Raw genomic sequence first — 21,514 nt, 5'->3', positions numbered from 1 at the left:
CAATCATTTAAATATGAGCCAGCAGTGTGCTGCAGCTGCCAAAAAAGCCAACACAGTGCTAGGCTGCATTAATAGAGGGATAGAATCAAGATCACGTGAAGTATTAATACCACTTTACAATGCCCTGGTAAGGCCACACTTGGAATACTGCATCCAGTTTTGGTCACCACGATGTAAAAAAATATGTTGAGACTCTGGAAAGAGTAAAGAGAAGAGCAACAAAGATGATTAGAGGTCTGGAGGCTAAAACATATAAGGAACAGCTGCTGGAATTGGGTATGTGTAGTTTAATGAAGAGAAGGGGTGACATGATAGCAGTGTTCCAATATCTCAGGGTCTGCCACAAAGAAGAGGGAGTCAACCTATTCTCCAAAGCGCCCGAAGGCAGGACAAGAAGCAATGGATGAAAACTAATCAAGGAGAGAAGCAACCTAGAACTAAGGAGAAACTTCCTGCCAGTTAGAACAATTAACCAGTGGAACAACCTGCCTCCAGAAGCTGTGAATGCTCCAACACTGGAAGTTTTTAAGAAGAGACTGGACAGCCATTTGTCTGAAATGGTATAGGGTTGCCTGTCTGAGCAGGGGGTTGGACTAGATGACCTCCAAAGTCCCTTCCAACCTTACTTTACTATTATGATTAAGGCTCAGAAAAGGGGAATCAGTTAAGGCCTTTGCACAAAATGGTTGGCTTGGTAGCCTCCATAGGAGCATAAATCAGAGGGAACTTTCCCATTTCTGCATTTGAGAGAAGCCATTCCAAAGGTTTGAATTCCAAATTTCCCAGAAGCCATGCTGAAGTATAGAACCGAATTCTTACATTTCTTGGTCAATTAATCAGTGAATACATTGTTTTAATTCTTCTGACATATGCAATTAGCAAGCAATATAATAAATGTTGACTCTAACTAAACCTGAGTTAATATTAATTGCTTCATTGCAAATGGTAAAACAATTCATTGGCTTTTAGTGGATGTATGACATATTAATCTTTCTTTGCTACTTAATATTCAAAGCCTCAATTCTATAACAAATGATATTCTTTTTAACACAGCAGACTGCCCATTTGACAAAAAGTACTTTTAAACATTTCTGCGTGAAATAGCCACAATGCACTAAGTATTGCCTTTGATGTCAGGTATATGTCCTTTACACAGTGTACAGAGAGAAAACACCTGGTCCATGTACCAATGAACAGATTGGTGATTGTATAGTTATGTACAAACAATTTGAAAAGCCTCAGTTAATTATATATAATGAACAAGCAAAGATTTCCGAAGTATAATTACAGGAACCTTGGCAATATTATATGGAGACAGTATCTCAAAAGATTTGTGAAACTGGCCCAACTTGCAGCATGAATTTGGACTCTGGATGTAGGAGTGAAAAACAGTCCTTTAGGTGATGTTTACTTTATTCACTTCAGAATATGAGAAATCAGTCTTGTTGGGGGGGGGGGTGTCATCCTACTTTTTCTGCTGAAGGGGTTTTGCATTTTTGCACTAATGTCCTATCTTGGTAATTCTATCTCTTCTTCTGTGTCTTTCATTTTGTTAAAATACAGATTACCCTTCCCTTCTGAACAGTAAAACAGGATACAAATTCAACAGGGATAACTATGTTTTGGCTGGTCCTAGAATTCAATCTATGAGCTATACATGCTACTTCACAGATATGTTGCCTCTGTGATGCCCCACATATGCCTTGAACATCTTAGACATAAGCTGTTTTTTTAATTTCTTCTAGAGTTTAAAATTTTCCTCCTTCCCTCTCCCCCTCCTTAATATTCCTGTGAACTGTTGCATGGTTTCAATGAAGAAGTGTCTTTCAACTGGGGTCCAGAGTTCTGTCCTTTACCTTAAAAGTAAGAAACATTTTCAGTACTAAAAAAATAATTCTAATAGTTATTTTAATGTGATAATGGCACGGGCCTTCCATATAACAACCAATTAATAGTTCTTGTTCTGAAAGCTGGATTTTTTTTGTAGATATTCTATCAGAATAAGCAGTATTGTTGGATTTTAATTTCCAGAATTCCAAGTGGTTGCCTTCCTGTATTGGATTCCAGTTCCTATTGTCCAGCCACAGCAAGCTGATGGAGAGGAATAATCCAACCTTGCAGATGTTTAAAAACAAAGATGTGATGTGTCTGTAAAAATGAAGTCATTCGGGACTCCTTCACTTCCAAGTCCCAACTCCTCCATAAGAGAAAACAAAATCCTTTTTGTGCCCCATTGTATCTGTGAGGCCAGACACCAGCTGGGCTAGGCCCATAGTCACTGGAATGAAAAGTTTCAAGCACTTCTCAGTGGTCATTGAAATCCTCAGGACAGAAAGTTTAGGATAAACCAATGCTTTACTTGAGATTACCTTAGGAAATTCAGGCAGAGGGATGGACAGTAGGCTAAAAGTTATATTGACGTTTTCCTGAACACCCACATGCATAAAAAATGTATCTCCTATTTTCCATCTACACACAACAAGTATACATAAGCAAATGGTGTCCCTGGGTGTGGTATGATAAAATAACAAATAATTCTATCTTTACCTTGAAGAAAATGTACCTAGGAATATTAGTGTTTAAATGACTATAATCTTAATGAAACACTATCTGGTTGGGCATTAGTTTTCCTCTATGCTTTCAGCCAGTCATTATGATAGATCTGAACAATATTCTATAAATAAATATGGCAATTTTAAGTATATTTTTATCATTACATAATTTCCAGTTTGAAATTGTACCACTATAGCGCTGAATTTGGTATATTTTCAATAGACAGCTGTTTAGTATCTTAGGTAGAAATCTACATTGCTGACTTAGTTCAAACATTTTAAGTTAATTTTATTCTGGAAATTTTAGCATAATAGACTATCCAAACTTTATAGGCAGTATCAGTTAATGCTATCTAGGCATTTTCTTAGATAGGTTTGGAAAATATTTGGGAAAACTTAATTTTGATAAAGATCCTTTAGAGAGGACGGCCTAAGAATGTATATTTCACTAGTAGTAGCAGCAGCAGAAATATCTTTCAAGATCTGATCTGTCATTATAAGCCTAAATATCCATTCTTTGGCATGATAGAGTTTAATCAATGAATCCCAGAGAAAGAAAAAGTCTATATGTTAATAGTGCATGGTGTTGAATAATATACTCAGCATGCTTTACATCTACTTGAAAGTCAGTCCTTAGTATTTGGTCACACTCTGTCAATGTTATTCACACTATAAGGTAACCAACAAACAGCCAGAAGGAATTTCTACATATAAGAACACTCTTAATCAGAACTCAGTGGCAGGATTTAGTATTGGTTGGGTTTTGAAAAACCAGAATTGATCCTGTCTCTTAACCACCCATGGTGATCGCTTCCCATAACTTTTTACATCCAAGCTGGCATATTTTTGTTACTTATAAAATATCTTACAAATGATACTGAGTGTCAAGTTCTTAAGAACAATCAAGCTCAGTTAAAATTGCACAAATATATTACAACAGCAATACTTCTTATAAGGGGCGATTTTAACTCCCAACTGAATTCCTAGTAATGTATGGAAAAGTGGTTTCTGAAATGCAATATTAATTGTGTGTATAGATCTTTGAGATGGTTTCTAAAATTAAAGAGAAATTAGGACATTTTTGCACTACATCACAAAGATCAGGAAATCAGGTTAATCATATTTCTACAGTGTGTGTGTGTGTGTGTGTGTGTGTGACTTTTGTTTGTTTTTGTGGTCAGAGGGACTTCCAAAACAAATTATATATGTGACAAGCAAGCACAGTACCATCAACATTAATGTTATAGAGACTACAGTACTGAACACAAAGATCCGGAGGCTATTTTTAGGAGCTAGATGAAAATGTACTAGGAGCCAACCTGCAACTAAACTTCATTCTTTATGGAGCTAAAAGGTTCCATGATAGCATGATCATTTCCCCACATCACTTTATGATGAATTCAAGGTGTGTTCCAATTGCAAGGCAATAAAACTTGAGCTAACTTCAAAACACACATTGTTCCTAAAATTTATGCATGATGAATCATTCACAATGCTCAAATAAATGTGAATTATTACCAAAATTAATAGCTTATATGGATCTTCTTATTTCAATGTGCATCAGCATTAGAAGCTCAATGAGAGAAACAATTAATATAAACACAGTTCTTGGTTTTTCATCATGCAGTCAGGCCTTTGAACCATAGATTAGTGTAAGGAATCATTCAGGCTTAATTCACTGGGTGTGCTTCTGCTCATATTTGTGAGACTGGCCATAAGAGATTTAACTTTGTAAGCATAGTAGTCTCTTAAATTGACAGAAGGAACTACTTTCATTCCATCCCCAAAATCACAGCTCCTCATGGCACTTTCCAGCTGTTTTTGGCGCTTATAAAAATGAGAGAACTTATTGAATATAAGTGTAATAGGAAGGACTACAACTAAGATGCCAGCTAAGATGCATGCAGAAGCTGTTAGCCTGCCTGCTATGGTCAATGGGACAACATCACCATAACCAACTGTGGTCATGCTAACTGTAGCCCACCACCAGCAGGCAGGAATAGTTTCCAGGGCTCGGTTTTCTTCTTTTTCAATTGTGTAAGCTACTACTGAGAATATAGAGATTCCAACTGAGAGGTAAAGGAGAAGAAGCCCTACTTCTCTGTAGCTATATTTGAGGGTGGCTCCAAGAGATCTAAGGCCTGTTGAATGCCGAGCAAGTTTTAAAATACGGAATATTCTCATCAGTCTCAGGACTTGGGCTACTCTACCCAAATTGGCTAATGTAGGACTACTTTCCACCACTAAGTTAACTATTAAAGTGATATAGAATGGAAGGATGGACATGAGGTCAATCAGATTGAGTGCATGCTTAAAAAACTGAAGGAAATCTGGGGCAACTGCAAACCTGGCCACCAGCTCAAAAGTAAACCATGCAATACCAAAATGTTCCACAATTTCAAATCTAGGATCTTCCTCCGGATTCCCATAGCTGTTAATAATCTGGAAGTCTGAAAGACTGTTGAGGCACATGGTTACTATTGATCCAAGAACAACCATAATAGAAAGAACACTGAATATTCGGCTCAAGACAGAATAGCCAGGATTGTCTAAAGCTAACCACAGCTGCCGCCTCACTTTCCCAAATGGTTGCTTGTCAAATTTAGCAGCATCATTGTAGAAGGCCAAGATCTCATCAAATGAAGAAGAGGTACTTTCTTGGTCACTGTGATCTTCCCATTTTTCTTGATCTGGTTCCATTTTTCTCCCATGGTAGCTATAACTGCAGCAAGAATCAATAAAGAATTCATTGATTCCCCAGTATTCAATTTCTTGGCTGAAGGAAAAGACACAGAGCTCACCCATCACATGTAACTTTCCAGTGTCATAAAAATGGAGCACATAAGGAAAAAGTTCAGGATTTCTATCAAAGTAGAACTCATTCTTAGTGTCATCGTAGTCATCACAGAGCTCTAAAATTGACTCTTTTGAATTGCAGCTCAGCAGCTTACCTAGTCTTGTTTCAGGGAATCTCAATAGTGTGTTGTATCTCATCTTTTTTTTAAAGCCTCCAACATTGAGACTGATTTCATTGTCTTCAAAATAAGTATCAGATAAACCCCTTAGATTCAACCCAGTCATTGTGAGTATTTCCAAGATCTAAATGGGGAGAGTATACCTATGGAATAATAAAAACAAGGCAATCCACGTTAGCTAACAGAACAGAAGGAGAATTCTTCATTACACCCTTTTATGATATACTTGGATCAAATACAGTCATATATACCACCACCCACCTTTTGAAATTCCCACACCATCAGTTTCTTTCTGTGAGATGCAGCTTTTTTTACTTAACTGGAAAAAGATGGTAATTAATGCTCAGTCACAAATTAATATGTTATATTTGATTGCCCCCTTTTCTTTTCCTGCATGGGGAGACTAGGCAGATCAGAGGCACCAGATGCAATCTTTCCCTAAACTCTGTAGCACTGGTGAGTGGAGCAAAGGTGAATCCCTGTGCACTTTTCTTTCCATCTTTTTTGGCTATTGAGTAAGTATATCTGCACCATCACAAAAAAACTAGGAAAGCCAGTGATTTCTGATGATGAAATTGCTAGGGTATCCTTACAGGCAAGCAATCCTCCCCCTTCCCCACCGCCCCCAATATCTCAAGACCCATTTTTCCCTGTGAAACTTCCCCTAGCAGCCCACTAGCATTGCTGGGCGGGGTCCTTCTTCTAGAGGTTAGTTGCCTTGGCTCCCAGACTCGACACGTAACCTTTTGTACGATGGAGGTAGACGGACCGCGTTGCCTAGAAAAGATAAGTAGGCAAAGACTTACATCCTGGACTTAGCCGCCCGAGAATAGAATCACCACCCAAGGCGAAAACGTCGCGCCGTGGTGCTGAATGGACAGCTCCGTTCCAGCCGCGCCTCCCGACTCGGCTCTAGGCAGCGGCAGCGGCAGCGGCTGCTGCAGCAGTCATGGCGACCACCGGCAGCCCCCCGCGTTTTCCAGCCAAGCCCTGCCCGAGGATTGGACGCGCCTCTTCTCCCCCCCACCCCCGCTCCCCAGGTGGGCGCCGCCTTTTTTGCCGGCGGTTCAGATGCTGCAGCGGAGCGAGGCACCTGAGAGACGCTGGAGGCAGAGAAGAAAGGTGCCCACGATCGGATCGGAGGGGGCTGAAGGCTGTCTAGTCTAGGGAATTCCCCACCATCGTGTACGGTCTGTTTCCTGCCACCACGCTGGTTTCAGTGCAGCCTGAAGTGATGCTCTATGGTGACCATCGTTATTTTGTAGCAAAGTTCAAATGCTGTAACCTTCTGCCTATTGATTTCGCCCGGTTTGCCTACATCTTTTCTTTACAGATCGAAATTCATAACCCATTTTTCATTTTTCCCACCAAAAGGAGGTGGCTTCAGACACTCTTTCTCCAAAGTGGTCTTCTCCACATAGGTTTTCAAGATTCTAAATAATGAAAGAATTATGGGAATTGTTCAACACAACTAATGGGCAACAGCTTGGAGAAAACAGGCGAAAGATACACTGTACATGCTGAACATAGATAGAAAATGGGTCAGATATGATCCATTGTCCTCAGAAGTTGATAGAAGAAATATATATATTTTGTTTTAATCCCATTTATATCCCGCCCTTCTCCAAAGACTCAGGACGACTTACAATTTAAGCACAAATCAATGTGCTTAGCAATAGCCTTCATTCTATGTATATGCCTGCTTATTAGGGCTTTCCCCCCCCCAAAGCGGCATTATTACAAAGTCAGCTTATTGCCCCCAACAACCTGAGTCCTCATTTTACCTACCTGGGAAGGATGGAAGGCTGAGTCAACCTTGAGCCTGGTGGGCTGCGAACCTGCACTAATTGCAGGCAGGCAGGCAGCTGGTGCTACTTAAGGAGGCATTAGCCCACTGCTCCACCAATGCATCCAAGTATTTTCCCCAATATGTAGCTAGCTAGGCAACCTGTTATTAACACAATTACCCATAACGATCTGCTCAGCTAACCTAATAGCCTGGTTTTCATGATACACTAAACCATAAACTAATCACATGGGTGTTCACTGTGTTGTATGAACCCAATCAGTTCTGGGGCAAGGTGCATATGAAGGCTTATTCAGGGGGATATTTTTTATCTTTTCGTGGACCATTTATCTGAATTTACTTCAAAGAAAAATATCTCCAAACGGAATCTTCCTTTTCCCATTTCCACATAGGTCTTCTGTAGGATCCAGGCTCTCATTTGACCCACAGAATAAGACCTGTGTTAGTTTTGTGTCTTCAGCACCTTGTCCTTGAAATCCTGCTGATGGTGTTCCTCCAAGTCAGCCATGTTTTTGCTCCAGATATTTACAAGTCCTAAACCTTGATTCCTTGCTTAGTGTTTCTGTTTTAGCACAACGAATTCCAGAAAACCTCTGCTGACTTCAGTGGGATATCTTTTCCAAAGCCTTGAAAAATTTTGGTCAGCCATTACTGTAAAACTACTTCAGAGCAGAGATGTTGTTGCTGTTGTCTCTTCCTCTATAGAAGTGGAACACACACAAACACAAATTAGTGCACCAGACATAATTAGCCTCCTTTCAAATATCCTGGATGCATCTATTAAGGAGGTCCTCAATACACAGTACATACAAGTTTTTTTGTGTCTGAAAGAGAGAAATAGATGTCACTTATATTAGTAGTTGAATCTTACTTTGATGTCAGCAACAGTTTAGTCCCTTCTACCATTCTTGGGGTACCAACACACAGGGCTCTAGTAGCTGAGGAGACACTACTACTGCCTGCCCTAAACTGTTACCTTCACTTCACTTTGCCAGTAGGAGGACTGGTTCTGCATGTGATTTTGACATTAGTATGAAGGAAGAACATATATGTATATTGCATCTGCACAAGCCTACCCCTGCTTCACATAAGTGGAAACTGGCTCCAGTTTGATCATTTTACCTGCAGGATAATGGTCTATATCACTCTCTTGGAATCTGTCTATGGCAATTGCTTCCAAATAAGGCAAGCTCACTTAGTTGCATCTGAAGACCTCCAAGGATTAGTAAACCTCTGCATGTCTGTCCCCAAATCCAGTCTTGATGGTACCTGAGCAGGAAGTCTGGTTGGCCAGATTTCTCCGTTACTTGAAAAAGTCCTAATTACCTCCATTGGTAGTCCTATAAAGTGGTCTTCCTTTCATTATTAAGGACTAGGAAAAATGGGAACTTTTTTTAATTGTTATTTTTTATTCTCTACATACATATGTTAGTTTTTCAAACAGCATGCGAGCTGGGTTCATAACATGCTAATACATATGCAAATTCTACTCTTTGGTTCTCTCTTCCAACCATTTATAAAATAGATTCCAGCTTTTATAGTATTCTGTTTCTTCTTTGTCTTTTAGTCTCATAGTTAATCTGTCCATCTCTGCGCATTCCAATATCTTCTTTATTACCTCTTCTTCTGATGGTATTTGTTCATTTTTCCAGCATTGCGCATAAATTATTCTTGCTGCAGTTACAATATGTAAAACCAAGTATAAATTTTGTTTGTTAGTCTTTTCTGGTACTATACCTAATAAAAAAAATTCAGGATTAAATGCTACATGTTCTAATATTTTTTCTAGCCAAGCATGTATTTTTTCCCAATAAGCTTTTACTTTATCACATGTCCACCAAATATGATAATATGTACCTAAGTTATGTTTACATTTCCAACATTTGCCTGATACATTTTTAAACATTTTTGCTAATCTATCTGGAGGTAAATGTCATCTATAAAACATTTTATACAAATTTTCTTTGTATGCAGTTGACATTGTCAATTTATAATTTCTCTCCCACAATTTTTGCCATTCTTCTAGTTCTATCTTATAACCAAAGTTTTCCGCCCACCTTATCATTGTCCCTTTAATTTGTTCACTTTCCATCTCTAAAGTTAACAAAAAATTATACAATTTTTAATTAATTTCTTATCAGAAGTTAATAATATCTTATCAAACACATTTTGATAAAATCCATACATTTTCATATCTTTTTCATATCTGTTTTGTATTTGTAAGCATACCCACCATGACATGTTGATACCCTGATGTTCCAGTTTTTGTTTCGATTTTAATGTCCCATCAATATTTAAAATGTCTCTATACGTCCAAGTTTTTTCGAAATCTAACAAGTTTACATGTGAAAAAGCTTCAATTGTTGATAACCACCCTGGAATTTTTACATATATTTTCATTTTAATTTTTTCCCATACTTTTATCAAAGCATTTCTAATACAATGGTTTTGAAAATATCCATGAATTTTGTTTTTCCCATACCACAAAAACGCGTGCCATCCCAGCTGTAAATCATGTCCCTCCAAGCATAACAACCTTTTCTTCCTAAGCATTATCCATTCTGTCTGAATGGCTATAGAGCTACCATATCTGAGTGCAAAAAATCTGGACCTCCCCACTTTATAGATGCAAAGAATGTTTTTTTTAAAAAGCCCTCTTGCTCATTGCTGCCACTCTCTAGTCAGGATTTTTCCAGCTAAATTCTAGATCCTACTTAAATTTGCAGACAGAAAATGAGAAGCAAAAATAGCTAATAGCTCAACTGCTTACTTCCATTTCTGAGTGTAATGAAGGCAATGATGATTGAAGAAATGGTGGTTACTGTCTAAATCCACTGAAAAGCATCAAACTGGAAAAGCTCAAGTGACTAGTATGTTCAGATTCTGCAAAGGTTTGTTTTTTAAAACTGGCCTGATACTGCTTTTATATCTGTCAAGAATTTCAAAATCTTTTATATTTCTCAAGAATTGAGAAATGCATGGACTTTATTGGCTTGGCTTGGTCTTCTATAACTTGGGCAACAGTTAAATAAGCAAAAGTGTTTGGTGAGGTTTTCAGAGTCTTTTCCAAATTAAATCAGGTTGGAGAAATTTATAAAATAGATAATTTCGGCATGGGAAATAAACAGTGAACAGCATCTTCTCATCTCCACGGTCTTCGTAAGGCAGGAATAAATAACCTATGGCCCAGAGTTGCATGTGGTCCCAAAAACCTAGGTGTGGTTCCTGCCCCCGCCCACCGGTCCATCCAAAGGTTGCTGCCAAATTGAAAGTTATAATGTGATTGAGGGGGATATTTATTAAGCACATTGGCAATACTTTAGCTTTTATCCTGGTTCAACTGTCATGGTCCTGTCAGTTGAGAAGGAGAACCACAAAAACCTGGAGGGAGTGTCCTAAACCTAGACAACAAATATGCCAAGCCAGGAATGGCCCCATAGTTCTTACCCTTGAACCAGCAGGTTCTGATCTGAACTAGCTGTTTTCTCCACTTTAGGATGTATCCAGGAGTAGAATGTCAAAAGCAGGCATAGGAGTTTTCTCCATTTTCTAAGTGACAGCTGGATCATGCAGGGATATCTGGAAGCGATTAGTTGAGCACAATCAGGCTGGATCAGAAGTCAGAAGCTTCTAATACAGGAGACTTCAAACTTGGCCCTTTTATGACTTGTGGACTTCAACTCCCAGAATTCCTCAGCCAGTGTGCCTGAGGAATTCTGGGAGTTGAAGTCCACAAGTCATAAAAGGGCCAAGTTTGAAGACCCCTGTTCTAGTACTTAGGAAACAACTTTGGCAGGGTAAAACTGTTGATACATGAGGACCTGCTTTTACTTTCAGTTGTGAAGCTCTAACACTCAAAAAAGTTCTGGTTTTTGAGTTTGGATTTCCTCATTGATTTGCCTCTTTAAACTTTGTTCTTCACTGAGCTTTCTCATGTGTTAGGGGAAACCCAGATAATGAAGTTAATGTATCTATCTACTTTCTGAATGTTATTTTCGCTTTCCATTCAAGTCCACTTTCCCTCCCCAACTGTTCACCCTTGCTCTGAAGTGGATATATTTTCATTTGGCAGAACAACTTTGGGATTGGCAAAATATCTTCCATTTGTCCCCTTCCTCTGAAGTTCTGCAATTCCCTCTTCTTCAAAAACAAAAAGGGGAGGGGAGGTTTTTTTTTATCATGACAGCCACCATATATGAATGAAAATCACAGATGGGAGTCTGAAATGGTGAAGCAGAGGTGCTCTATAAAACAACTACTGGCCAATAATCACATTTCCATGGTGGAGGCACATGCGTACACACCAGTCACACCACTGATACATCTAATAGTGATACAAGTATGTCATACTCCAATTATTTTTTAAAGGACAGGCCTCGGGCTCCACATAGATTGACCACATCACACTCTAGACCAGGGGTCTTGAAACTTGGCCCTTTTATGATTTGTGGACTTCAACTCCCAGAATTCCTCAGCCAGCATACCTGGCTGAGGAATTCTGGGAGTTGAAGTCCACAAGTAGTAAAAGGGCCAGGTTTCAAGACCCCTGCTCTAGGCATACAATAGAGAAAACACCAGTTTTTCAATAGTGCCATTATACTGGTAGAATGGAGTCCGCAAGGGTCATTTGCCTATTTTACTGGTTCAGTTTCTCAGGATTTTGCATTTAAGTTTATCTAGCTTGGGTCATTAGTTCTTGTGCTGTGATTCTACAAATTTCCAGTATCTCTGAGTGTATTTTATTTCATATGCTCTGAATATGTTTCATTGTACTTTGACATTTTGTTTCCCACGATAGGGATTTTTATTTTTTAAAGGATGAGCTGTTGGCTCTCTGAACAAGCAAAATTGTCAGCTGGAAGAACATTTGAATCCATCCTGCCATCTCCAGGCAGCCTGGTATCAACTTGATGATTAGCATAAAATAGGTGCATTTTCTTCTCTTTGCAAATTATCGAGACACACTGTGACCTTTCTCTGTATATCTCCTCCTGTGTGATTCATCTCTCTTTGTGTTTTCCAGAAGCTGGAATCACATTGATGCAGCTAGGGGCAAAGCTAACACACTGAAGTTCATAGTTGTAATACTTTTACTGGAAATTAATCTCCCTTGTGTCCTCCTTGCAAAAACTGGTAGCACCATGATTTATTGTGGTAATCTCTCAAATAAAAAAAATTGCTATACTAGTACACTTACCTGAGGTCCACTAAAGTAGAAGAAGCTTAAGAACATACCTTATATAACTCTCCAAAGCTTGGGTCTTCACAGAGCCCCTCCAAAATGAGCCATCCAATTGTTGCCTTTTTCAAAAGGCAATTGGACTTTATTTTTTCTTGAAGATGTTTTGCTTCTCATCCAAGAAGCATCCTCAGGTCTGACTGAACACTGGGCAATGGAAGGATTTATATTCTTTGCAGTCATCTAGTTGTTAGCACTTTGAAGGTTATCACCTATAGACAGAATCTTGCCAGAATAAGCACTCTACTCTCTACATCTACCATATATTCTGTGAAATTTTAAGGAGGGGCTGTCTTCACTCTTTCTGTCACACAAAATACAGGTAGTCCTTGACATATGACCACAACTGAGCCCAAAATTTATATTGCTAAGCAAGTCGGTTGTTAAGTGAGTTTTGCCCCATTTTACGATGTTCCTTGCCACAGCTGTTAACTGAATCACTGCGGTTGTTAAGTTAGTAACATGGTTGTTAAGTGAATCTGGGTTCCCCATTGACTTTGCTTGTCAGAAGGTGGCAAAAGAGGACCACATGACTCCAGAACACTGCAATCGTCATAAATATGAGTCAGTTGCCAAGTGTCTGAATTTTGATCACGTGACCATGAGGATGCCACAATGGTCATAAAGTGTAGAAATCGGTCATAAGTCACCTTTTTCAGTGCCATTGTAACTTTGAATGGTAATGACCTGTTGCAAGTCAAGGACTACCTGTATCTGGACTGAGTTGTCTCTTATTCTTCTGGAATGCACCCCTTCCTTCCTAGGAATCCACCTTGCTACGTTTCATTACATTGTCACACATGAAAAATGTGATGTTTCAATCACAAGGTTGTGGCACCACCTTGATTTTTTGGATCTCCTCATTTTGAACATCCTGATCCTGTCAAATTTTGCCCCTCTTTTTATGTTTGAAGATACTTTTGGCAAGTGTCTCATTATGCTAGCATAGCATCACGACACTCTAAATCGTGTTATGTTTAATTATTCCAAGTATGTATTATTTACTTTACAATATTTATAACATACTGTAATGCTAGCAGATTCTGAGCAGGCTATAACAAGGTCAGGCAAAACAACAAAACACAACACAAATAATTAAACTAAAGCATCCCAAACCTAAACATTGCAGTATAGTATATGCACCCATGAAATTAAATTAATATTTCAAGTGCTGAATGCCTGCTGGAAAAGAAGAGAACTGCTTCAGCTGGTTTACAAAATGCCATCAGATTTGGGGGTCATCATACCTCTGAGGCAAGGTATTCCTTATTATGGGAATGGCCACCGAGAAGTGGTCCAGTCCAAGGCACAGGGGAACCTGTAACAGTCCCTCTTTTGAGGACCAGATTGGACAGAGAAAATAAATTCTGGCATGACATCAGCACCTGTGCTGTGCTGAAAAGTGCTTTAAAGATAATGAATAGTACTTTGAACTGGGCCTGGAAGCCTTCTAACAACCAGCATAGCAGTTTCCAAACAGCTGTTATAGCCTGTCAATGTTGTCTCAGATACTGTACATTTACACTACCCATTGCTTCTGGATCATTTCCAATAGGCAATTTTGCATAGTCCAACTATGTGGTAATCAAGATGCAAATTATCCTCAGGACCTATTTGTCTATGTAAGTTTGGAAATGACAGGTAAGTTGGAAAAAGGGGAGGATCCCCTGGGCCATGGTTTTTGCCTACTTAAGCAGACATTGAGTATAAGAGATCTTTCAAGTCAAAAACCATCTTTTTGGGAAGAGTGCAAGGCAGTCCAGAGTATGTACTTGAGCTAATGTTATTAGACTGCTAGGATGACAATTAGTAACTCCATCCTGGTAGTATTTAGCCCCAGCCAGATCATCTTAGCCTCCAAGCACTAGGTCAGGATTTCTTCAGTATGTTTGGTATAGCCCAAAGTAACATAAATTGAGGACAGCACCCACTGTTTAGGCTGTTTAGCAAAATTCTGGCTTTTACAGAGGAGCTTCAGAGATTAATTGTGGAAACACCAGCATCTCTATTAATATATTATGACTATGTATTATAACATGATACTGTTTATTATTTTGTCTGTTAACCACATAAAATCCCTCTGGATTGAAGCAGGGCTAAATCTCATAAATAAATACTAATAGCATGTAGATGCTACTTTATCCTGAACCACTGAATTACTTCTCCCAATCATTTCATGTAGATAGCAAATAACAACGCTGGCAGCATATAGCCCTGAACACCCATCCACTGGAGTTCCCAAGGACTGAAGCATCGATCTCTCCATCACCACCAAAACCTCTTGCTAAGTAAGAGTGGAATCACCACAAAACACTGCCTCCAACTTCCAACCTCTGCAGATAGTTCAGAAAGATACCAGGGCCAATGGTATCAAATTCTACTATGGAGTCTAATAAGACCAAGAGTGATGTTCTAAATTCTGATGGAGGTTATTGATCAGAACAACTAATGCCATTTCTGACCCTTTTCAGAGAAGGGCAATTTAAATGGTCTTTCCCCCTTTAATATTAAAGGGAAATTTATCTTGTGAAAAAGGTTACTAGAGGAAAGTCACTAATCCAAAAGCATGCTAAATACTTCATGATTAAGTGGAGGTTTCTGACTAATTGTTGTCTCTCTAGTATTGAGTTTCACTTGAGAACCCGCAAGAAAACTAGAATGTCTAAAACTAAGCACAATCCAAGTGCCCTGGTATGCTAATCTAGTCCCCTGCAGTTTCCTTCTGAATAAATTAAAACATCTAGGAACGCCTCTGTCTCACTTGTTCTCTTTCCCTTGCTCCAGAGGATGGGAGTGAATCATGCGGAATATATTTTCTGAAGCACAACCACATCGATTTGCTGGATAAGAGTTTGCTTTTTTCCTCTGAGTACCATGCTATCTACTAAATATTAGAATTAGCCAGTTCCTTATTTGGATCCATTTAGAAATTCCAGTATTTGAATATTTGTATCTGACAATTCCTAGTCTGTCATATGCATTCATTAGAACAAGGCTGGATTAAGGTCAACTGATGCCCTAACCACAGCTGATGCCCATAGCACAATCCAACAATGGTGGCCCCTTCATTGCTTAACCAACAAGACATTAAAACTCAATAATTGTTTAAAAACGTAAGTCCCACCCCTTTAGTACTTATGTTGACAAAGAGCTGCTGATTTGTCCACAGTCTGGAGATTGAAGGAATTTCAAGCAAAGTCTTTGAGAAATGTATGGAGGACCTCTTGTCTATAGGCTCAGCTCAGACTTGTGGATTATAATTAATAGAATCAGACTAATTTTAGCTTTTTTTATGCCTATCACAAAAGCGGTATTACAACGTTTTGTGGATCTTGGGAAGCTGCAGACTGGCTAACCCATATGTAAAAAAAATTCTCAGCCCACAGAAGGAGGGCATGGGAAATGTTTTAGAAAAAAGCCTCCCTAGTGTTCCAGAGAGCAAAAAGAAACGACAGGAGTGGCTTGGAGTGTTCTGTTAATGTACCGTTATGATAAAGATAAGAGTTACTACCCTTGGTGGTCTCAGGCACAGAAAACCAGGTCCACATGTGAAGGTTCAGTTTGATTTATTGCTAAAAACCTACACACAGGAATCTTCTTAACTAACTGTCAGCATCTGGTTAGAGCTAGATAAGGTTCAATGATGATCAAGAGGGGCTGGTTTTAGTTGTTTGTTGCTACCCAATGACTGTAAACCAATCCCTCTTTTTACCCCTCCCCCTGGCTCTATCAACCCTTCTCCTAGAGGTGGTGCTTCCTGTATGGATTACCTTGCAGAGCCAATATATATAATAAGTGGAGTACAAGGTACAATAAAGACATTTCAGCAAGGAAGATTGACCACTATATCCAAGACGCTTATGATCAGTGAAAGCTTTTCTAACACGTATAATTTACTGCTATTTTTCGTGTAACACAGTTTTCCTAATCTGATGCACTCCATATGTACAATAATATCATATTTCAGCTTCTGTGATCCAAAGGCCATGATGCTGGGGATCATGGAGGTCAGAATCCAATACATCAGGAATGTCCAAGTTATTAACACTGACTTAATCGTCCCTGTAAAAAAAACTGCAGTCAAGATGGATGAGTAAGTGTTGAGATGTGCAACTTGTTCTCTCTAGCTGTGACAAAAATACCTATGCTAATTTACACCCTTCACTCCAGGCAAAATAACTGAGCTGACTCCTCATTTCTCTTCATATTTGTAATATGAGCATCAGTCTCTAAATTCAAAAGAGTGTTAAGTAACATAAAGACTTTTTCTGTTCTTTTCTTTACTTAGAAATGTCTTAATTGCATGTTGTGAATGTGACAAGTTTATTTTCAAGTTTCAGTCTATTTCAGTCCAAAGTGAGATAATTTGAATTAATGATGGAAAAAGCAGGAAGTGTGAGAGAGGCGATTAGTATAGCCTAATTAATCCACACAGGTTGGACTCAGCTCAAAAAGGCATTTGACCCCAAAGGGCAGGGCAGCTGCCTGCTGTGTGGTTGCTGACTCAGGCTTCCAGGGAGCAAGCCACCTTTTAAATGTTTATTGCCTTGGAGTCAGCTAGATTAAAACTGGCTGATTTATGGAGCAGGTAGATAGATACTCTGTATTCATTGGACACACATAAAAAGGGTGTGTATATGTTGAGTGAGTATGTATATTGTTCATACCAGGGATGGCCAGCCGGAGGCCCAAGGCTGCATCTCTTGGGTGTGACCTCTAACACTTTTCCCCAAATGGCCCTAAGTCTATATTTTTGAATGACAATAGGAAGATATTGTCAAACACGTTAGAAGAATATTCAGTTATTTCATAATTAAGCAAATATACATGAAGATAAATTAAATCAAATTTCTGTTTTGTTCTTGTTCTATTTTCTCCAGGCTGCATTTACTGATGAACTTGAACACAGATATTGGGTATATCACTCAAAGATCTACTACTGAGCTGAAAAAGTTGCACATCCTTGGCGAGATTGATTGACTCAAGATTTCTGACTGTGTTTGACAGGAGGTTTGTTTATTTTTTTTAATACTGGTGATCTTTAAAAATAGGGAATTACTTTGATTAGGAGTTGGAAAAGAAGAAACGCCTTCCAGCTAGAAAACTTCAGGCTCCTGAACAACTGATCTAATTATCCCAGATCATGTATTTGTAGTATGCAGTGATAGGTCACGTGACTATGGAATGAGATGATTTAATCAGCATTGTCATGCAAAGAGGATGACTGTGTGTATTTGGGTGTGTTTATGTCCATGTATTTTTTTTAAAGATAGGAAATCTGAATAACTGCTATGAAGGGATAGCTACAAAATTACCATTCTTCAATTGTATTTTAAGGCCAATTGGCAGCTGCAGTGGTGATATTCAATCTACAATATGACCGTGTCCATTCATGATTTGGTAGTAACAAATGCTCAGACTTAAAAGGGACGCAGTGGCTCAGAGGGTTAGGACGCTGAGCCTGTCGATCAGAAGGTCGGCAGTTTGGCAGGTTGAATCCCGAGTGCCACATAGCAGAGTGAGCACCTGTCACTCGTCCCAGCTTCTGCCAACCTAGCAGTTCGAAAGCACGTAAAAATGCAAGTAGAAAAATAGGGACCACTACGGTGGGAAGGTAACAGCGTTCCGTGCGCCTTTGGCATCCAGTCATGCCGGCCACATGACCATGGAGATGTCCTCAGACAAGCGTTGGCTCTTTGGCTTTGAAACGGAGATGAGCACCGGCCCCTAGAGTCGGAAATGACTAGCACGCATATGCAGGGGAACCTTTACCTTTTACCTTTACCTAATGCTCAGACTTGGCATGTATTATAGAGACATGATTGGGCGAAGGTGGCAATATCATTCTCTCTGAAATCTGCTATGATTATTTTTGAGTCCTGCACCAGCCTTGAGGACACAGCTTGGGTGTGGAGGTGGCACTGATTTACCAGGATACCTTATCTGTGATCAGCCTTTTTTTTCAGTAAAGGAGAATATTTGTAACTCAGGGTTGAAACGGATCCCGTATGAAATGGAACTAGCACTGATGATGTTACCTAGTTTGGATAAAGAAATATCTGCAAGAAAATAACCATGCTCAGAGAGCACCCAGGCTTTCACTTCCTTCAGTGGCTGGGTGTGAGCGATTTTATATTATACAGATAACATAAAGATATATAATAGAGATAAAGTTGGGATCCTGTAGGTGTACTGGCTGCCTTGTTACCTAGCAAGGTCTCTCCTTGGGCTTCTGGATCTGGTTGCTGGACTGATGATAGAGACTTCTAGTGTAGGGAGACATCAACCATGACATTATAGATACCAGCTTCAGGAATTCATGGCCTCCATGGCAACCATAGCTTGTGTCAGGTAATCTCAAGTCTGACACATGTATGTAGACACTTTGGAGCATGTCCCTTGCTGAGAGCAGTTGCTACATGATCTAAACTTGGGAGACCATTTTTGTCCACTCATCCTGATCCATTTGCTATTTGATTGTCACTTGTACAGTCTACCCTAAGTGCCTCATGAATCTGGATATTTGGGAAGTGCTTGAGAGTTCCCTGGCAACCTGGTAGTGAATCTATTGAGGGCCTGGTTTGTGGTTAGCATTGTGAGGCAACCCAGATCCTTCAAGAAATTATCTCTGAGTGGCCTCTGTCTTTAGGCCCAGTTCAAACAGCTGCTTGGCTTACTGAGATCTTATGGGAAATGATATGAAGAAAGAAAATCAATTTAAAAAACAAATTCAGCAGTAAAAATCATTCTACATTAGATCAATATAGCCATTGTAAAAGCTCTCCCCCCATTGATGGACACCAGGCATAGAGTCAGAGCCATGTTTTTAGGATCTTCCTAAAGGTTGATAGGGTTGAGGACAATCTAAGGTTCAGAGGATAATATTCTAGAACGGGTCCCCAACCTCGGCAACTTTAATACCTGCGGACTTCAACTCCCCAGCATGGCTGGCTAGGGAATTCTGGGAGTTGACGTTCACAAGTTGCCAAGGTTGGGAACCCCTGTTCTAGAGGATAGGTATCCCAGCAATGGTTGTAAGTGCAAGGACCAATCGCAAGCCCCTTTTTTCAATGCTATTGTAACTTTACACCATTACTAAAAGAATGGTTGTAAGTCGAGGTCTATCTGTATCCAAAATTCTGCATGGTTTGTATGTGTGGGATTATAATTCTTATAATTCCCAGATGCTTTAGCCAGTGATGTACTCCAACTCAGATGGAAACCACCGGGTTGGCAAAGGCAGCGGGGTATGTTTTGTAATAAATGACTCCTTAGATTCAGTGCCATTCTGTTGATTCCAACGCATCCTTAAAGCAACGAATCATTTTTGTTGCTGCATCTTCCTTATGCTCTCTTTGGGAAATAGGGAAAGTGTCAGGCTAATGCAAGCATGCTGTTGCTATAGAAATGCAAACTTAGCAGGAAGACAATAAGGACAACTCCAGACACAGATTTTATACTGCAGCCTTCTACAAAGCAGTTGTGTCTTAAACCTTCATGTGTTTTCCTTAATATCCAGCATCCCACTGAGGCATGGTACAAGCATCCAATTACCATATTATCGAAAGCCATAAATTTGAAACATGTTCATTCTTCAAACCACATGGTTGTCTTCATTTCCTCAGTTTGTTTGATCTCAGAATGTATTCATCCTGCTCGGTTTTACCACATCTCGCAACAGGAGGTCTACCGATTAATTAATATTTCTGAAGAAACACACCCTCTTTGGACCCTTGGGCAGAGCTTCTGCCTGAATGTATTTTTAGAACTTCAAAAGATGTTTGTTTGAATATGGCCAGGCCATCAATAATGATTTTTTTTAAAAAAAATATATCTTTCATTGCTAATTAGATCTTTCCTTTAAACCCCTGGATTATGCTGCGTTTTGAGGCCAAGGAAGTACTAAGATAGTGAGTGGATTCATAAAATTCATTAAGACCTTCTCCGCCCTATTGTGGCAAAATGATACCCACCCATCCTGGAGTCTTCACAAATTAATACCATTGCAGCATCTTGCCTCTATTGCCCCTCTTCCAAGTCACTGACCACCAGGGTTGTTCTAACCAGCAAGGAGGCTATTTGTTATAAGGCAAGATCATTTGGCTTCCTCTGATTTGGCTTCTCTTACCTTCCAGTCTGCCAAGCATTACCTAAATGAATCTACTCTTTTCCCTCTTCACCCATATCTTACTAAGGCATCCCCCAAGTTAAAATAATGTTTGAAAAAGGAGAAAAATATGTGAAGACACTAGGACAGAAGTAACTCCATAAAGGAGTACGTCAGAGTGTATAACTGACTAGGTTTCTTAGAAGAGGAGAATTAAAACTGACTGGCTGCAGGACAATCAACGGTTGTTTTATTTTTTCATTTGTGTGTGAAGGAAGTGAATAAATCCCAAAGGTGCTTTTTCATGAGGCAACTGGACTTTCTTGTTTTTCTTTGAAGCTGTTTCGCTTTTCATCCAATGGAAATGGGGAATGGAAGGATTCCCACCATCCAGTCAGAGCTGAAGAAGCTTCTTGGGTGAGAAGCAAAATGTCTTCAAAGAAAAAACAATTGCCTTGTGAAAAAGCACCTTTGGGATAACTATGACCTGGATGACTGAGAATCTCCATAGACACAAAGTGAATAAATGGACAAAGAAATGAAATAGCAGAGGTCTGCTCTTTACTTTGTTGGGTGCTGGAAGTGGAAGAGAAAGCTGCATCAGAAACAGCTTTTCAGAAACACAGTATCTCCCAATACTTCCAAAATATATCTCTGACCATGTCCACTACTGGTTATTTTGTTACACCTCCAGAGTAATGGGTGACGATAATGAAATTTGCACATATAAAAGTTACCTGGATGTCAGAATTAGGGGGAAAATACTATGTTTATGCACATGAAGCATGCTTACCTCCTGGGCTAAGGACAAAGTAAGGGCAGAGCCAGAGGATG

General features: G+C 39.4%; 1 protein-coding gene across 1 annotated transcript; it reads right to left on the bottom strand.

Annotated features, from left to right (window-relative positions):
* Positions 1 to 4,199: 4,199 nt before the first annotated feature.
* KCNS2 (potassium voltage-gated channel modifier subfamily S member 2) lies at positions 4,200 to 5,633 on the bottom strand (the record flags this gene model as incomplete). Its single annotated transcript, XM_083357689.1, has 1 exon — positions 4,200 to 5,633. The coding sequence occupies one exon, from the start codon at positions 5,631 to 5,633 to the stop codon at positions 4,200 to 4,202; it is 1,434 nt and encodes a 477-aa protein (XP_083213815.1).
* Positions 5,634 to 21,514: the final 15,881 nt, after the last annotated feature.

Source organism: Vipera ursinii (assembly GCF_947247035.1).
Source record: "Vipera ursinii genome assembly, chromosome: 3".
Lineage (NCBI taxonomy): Eukaryota > Metazoa > Chordata > Lepidosauria > Squamata > Viperidae > Vipera > Vipera ursinii.
Note: the sequence above shows the minus strand (reverse complement) of the source record. Positions and strands in the feature narration are given on the sequence as shown.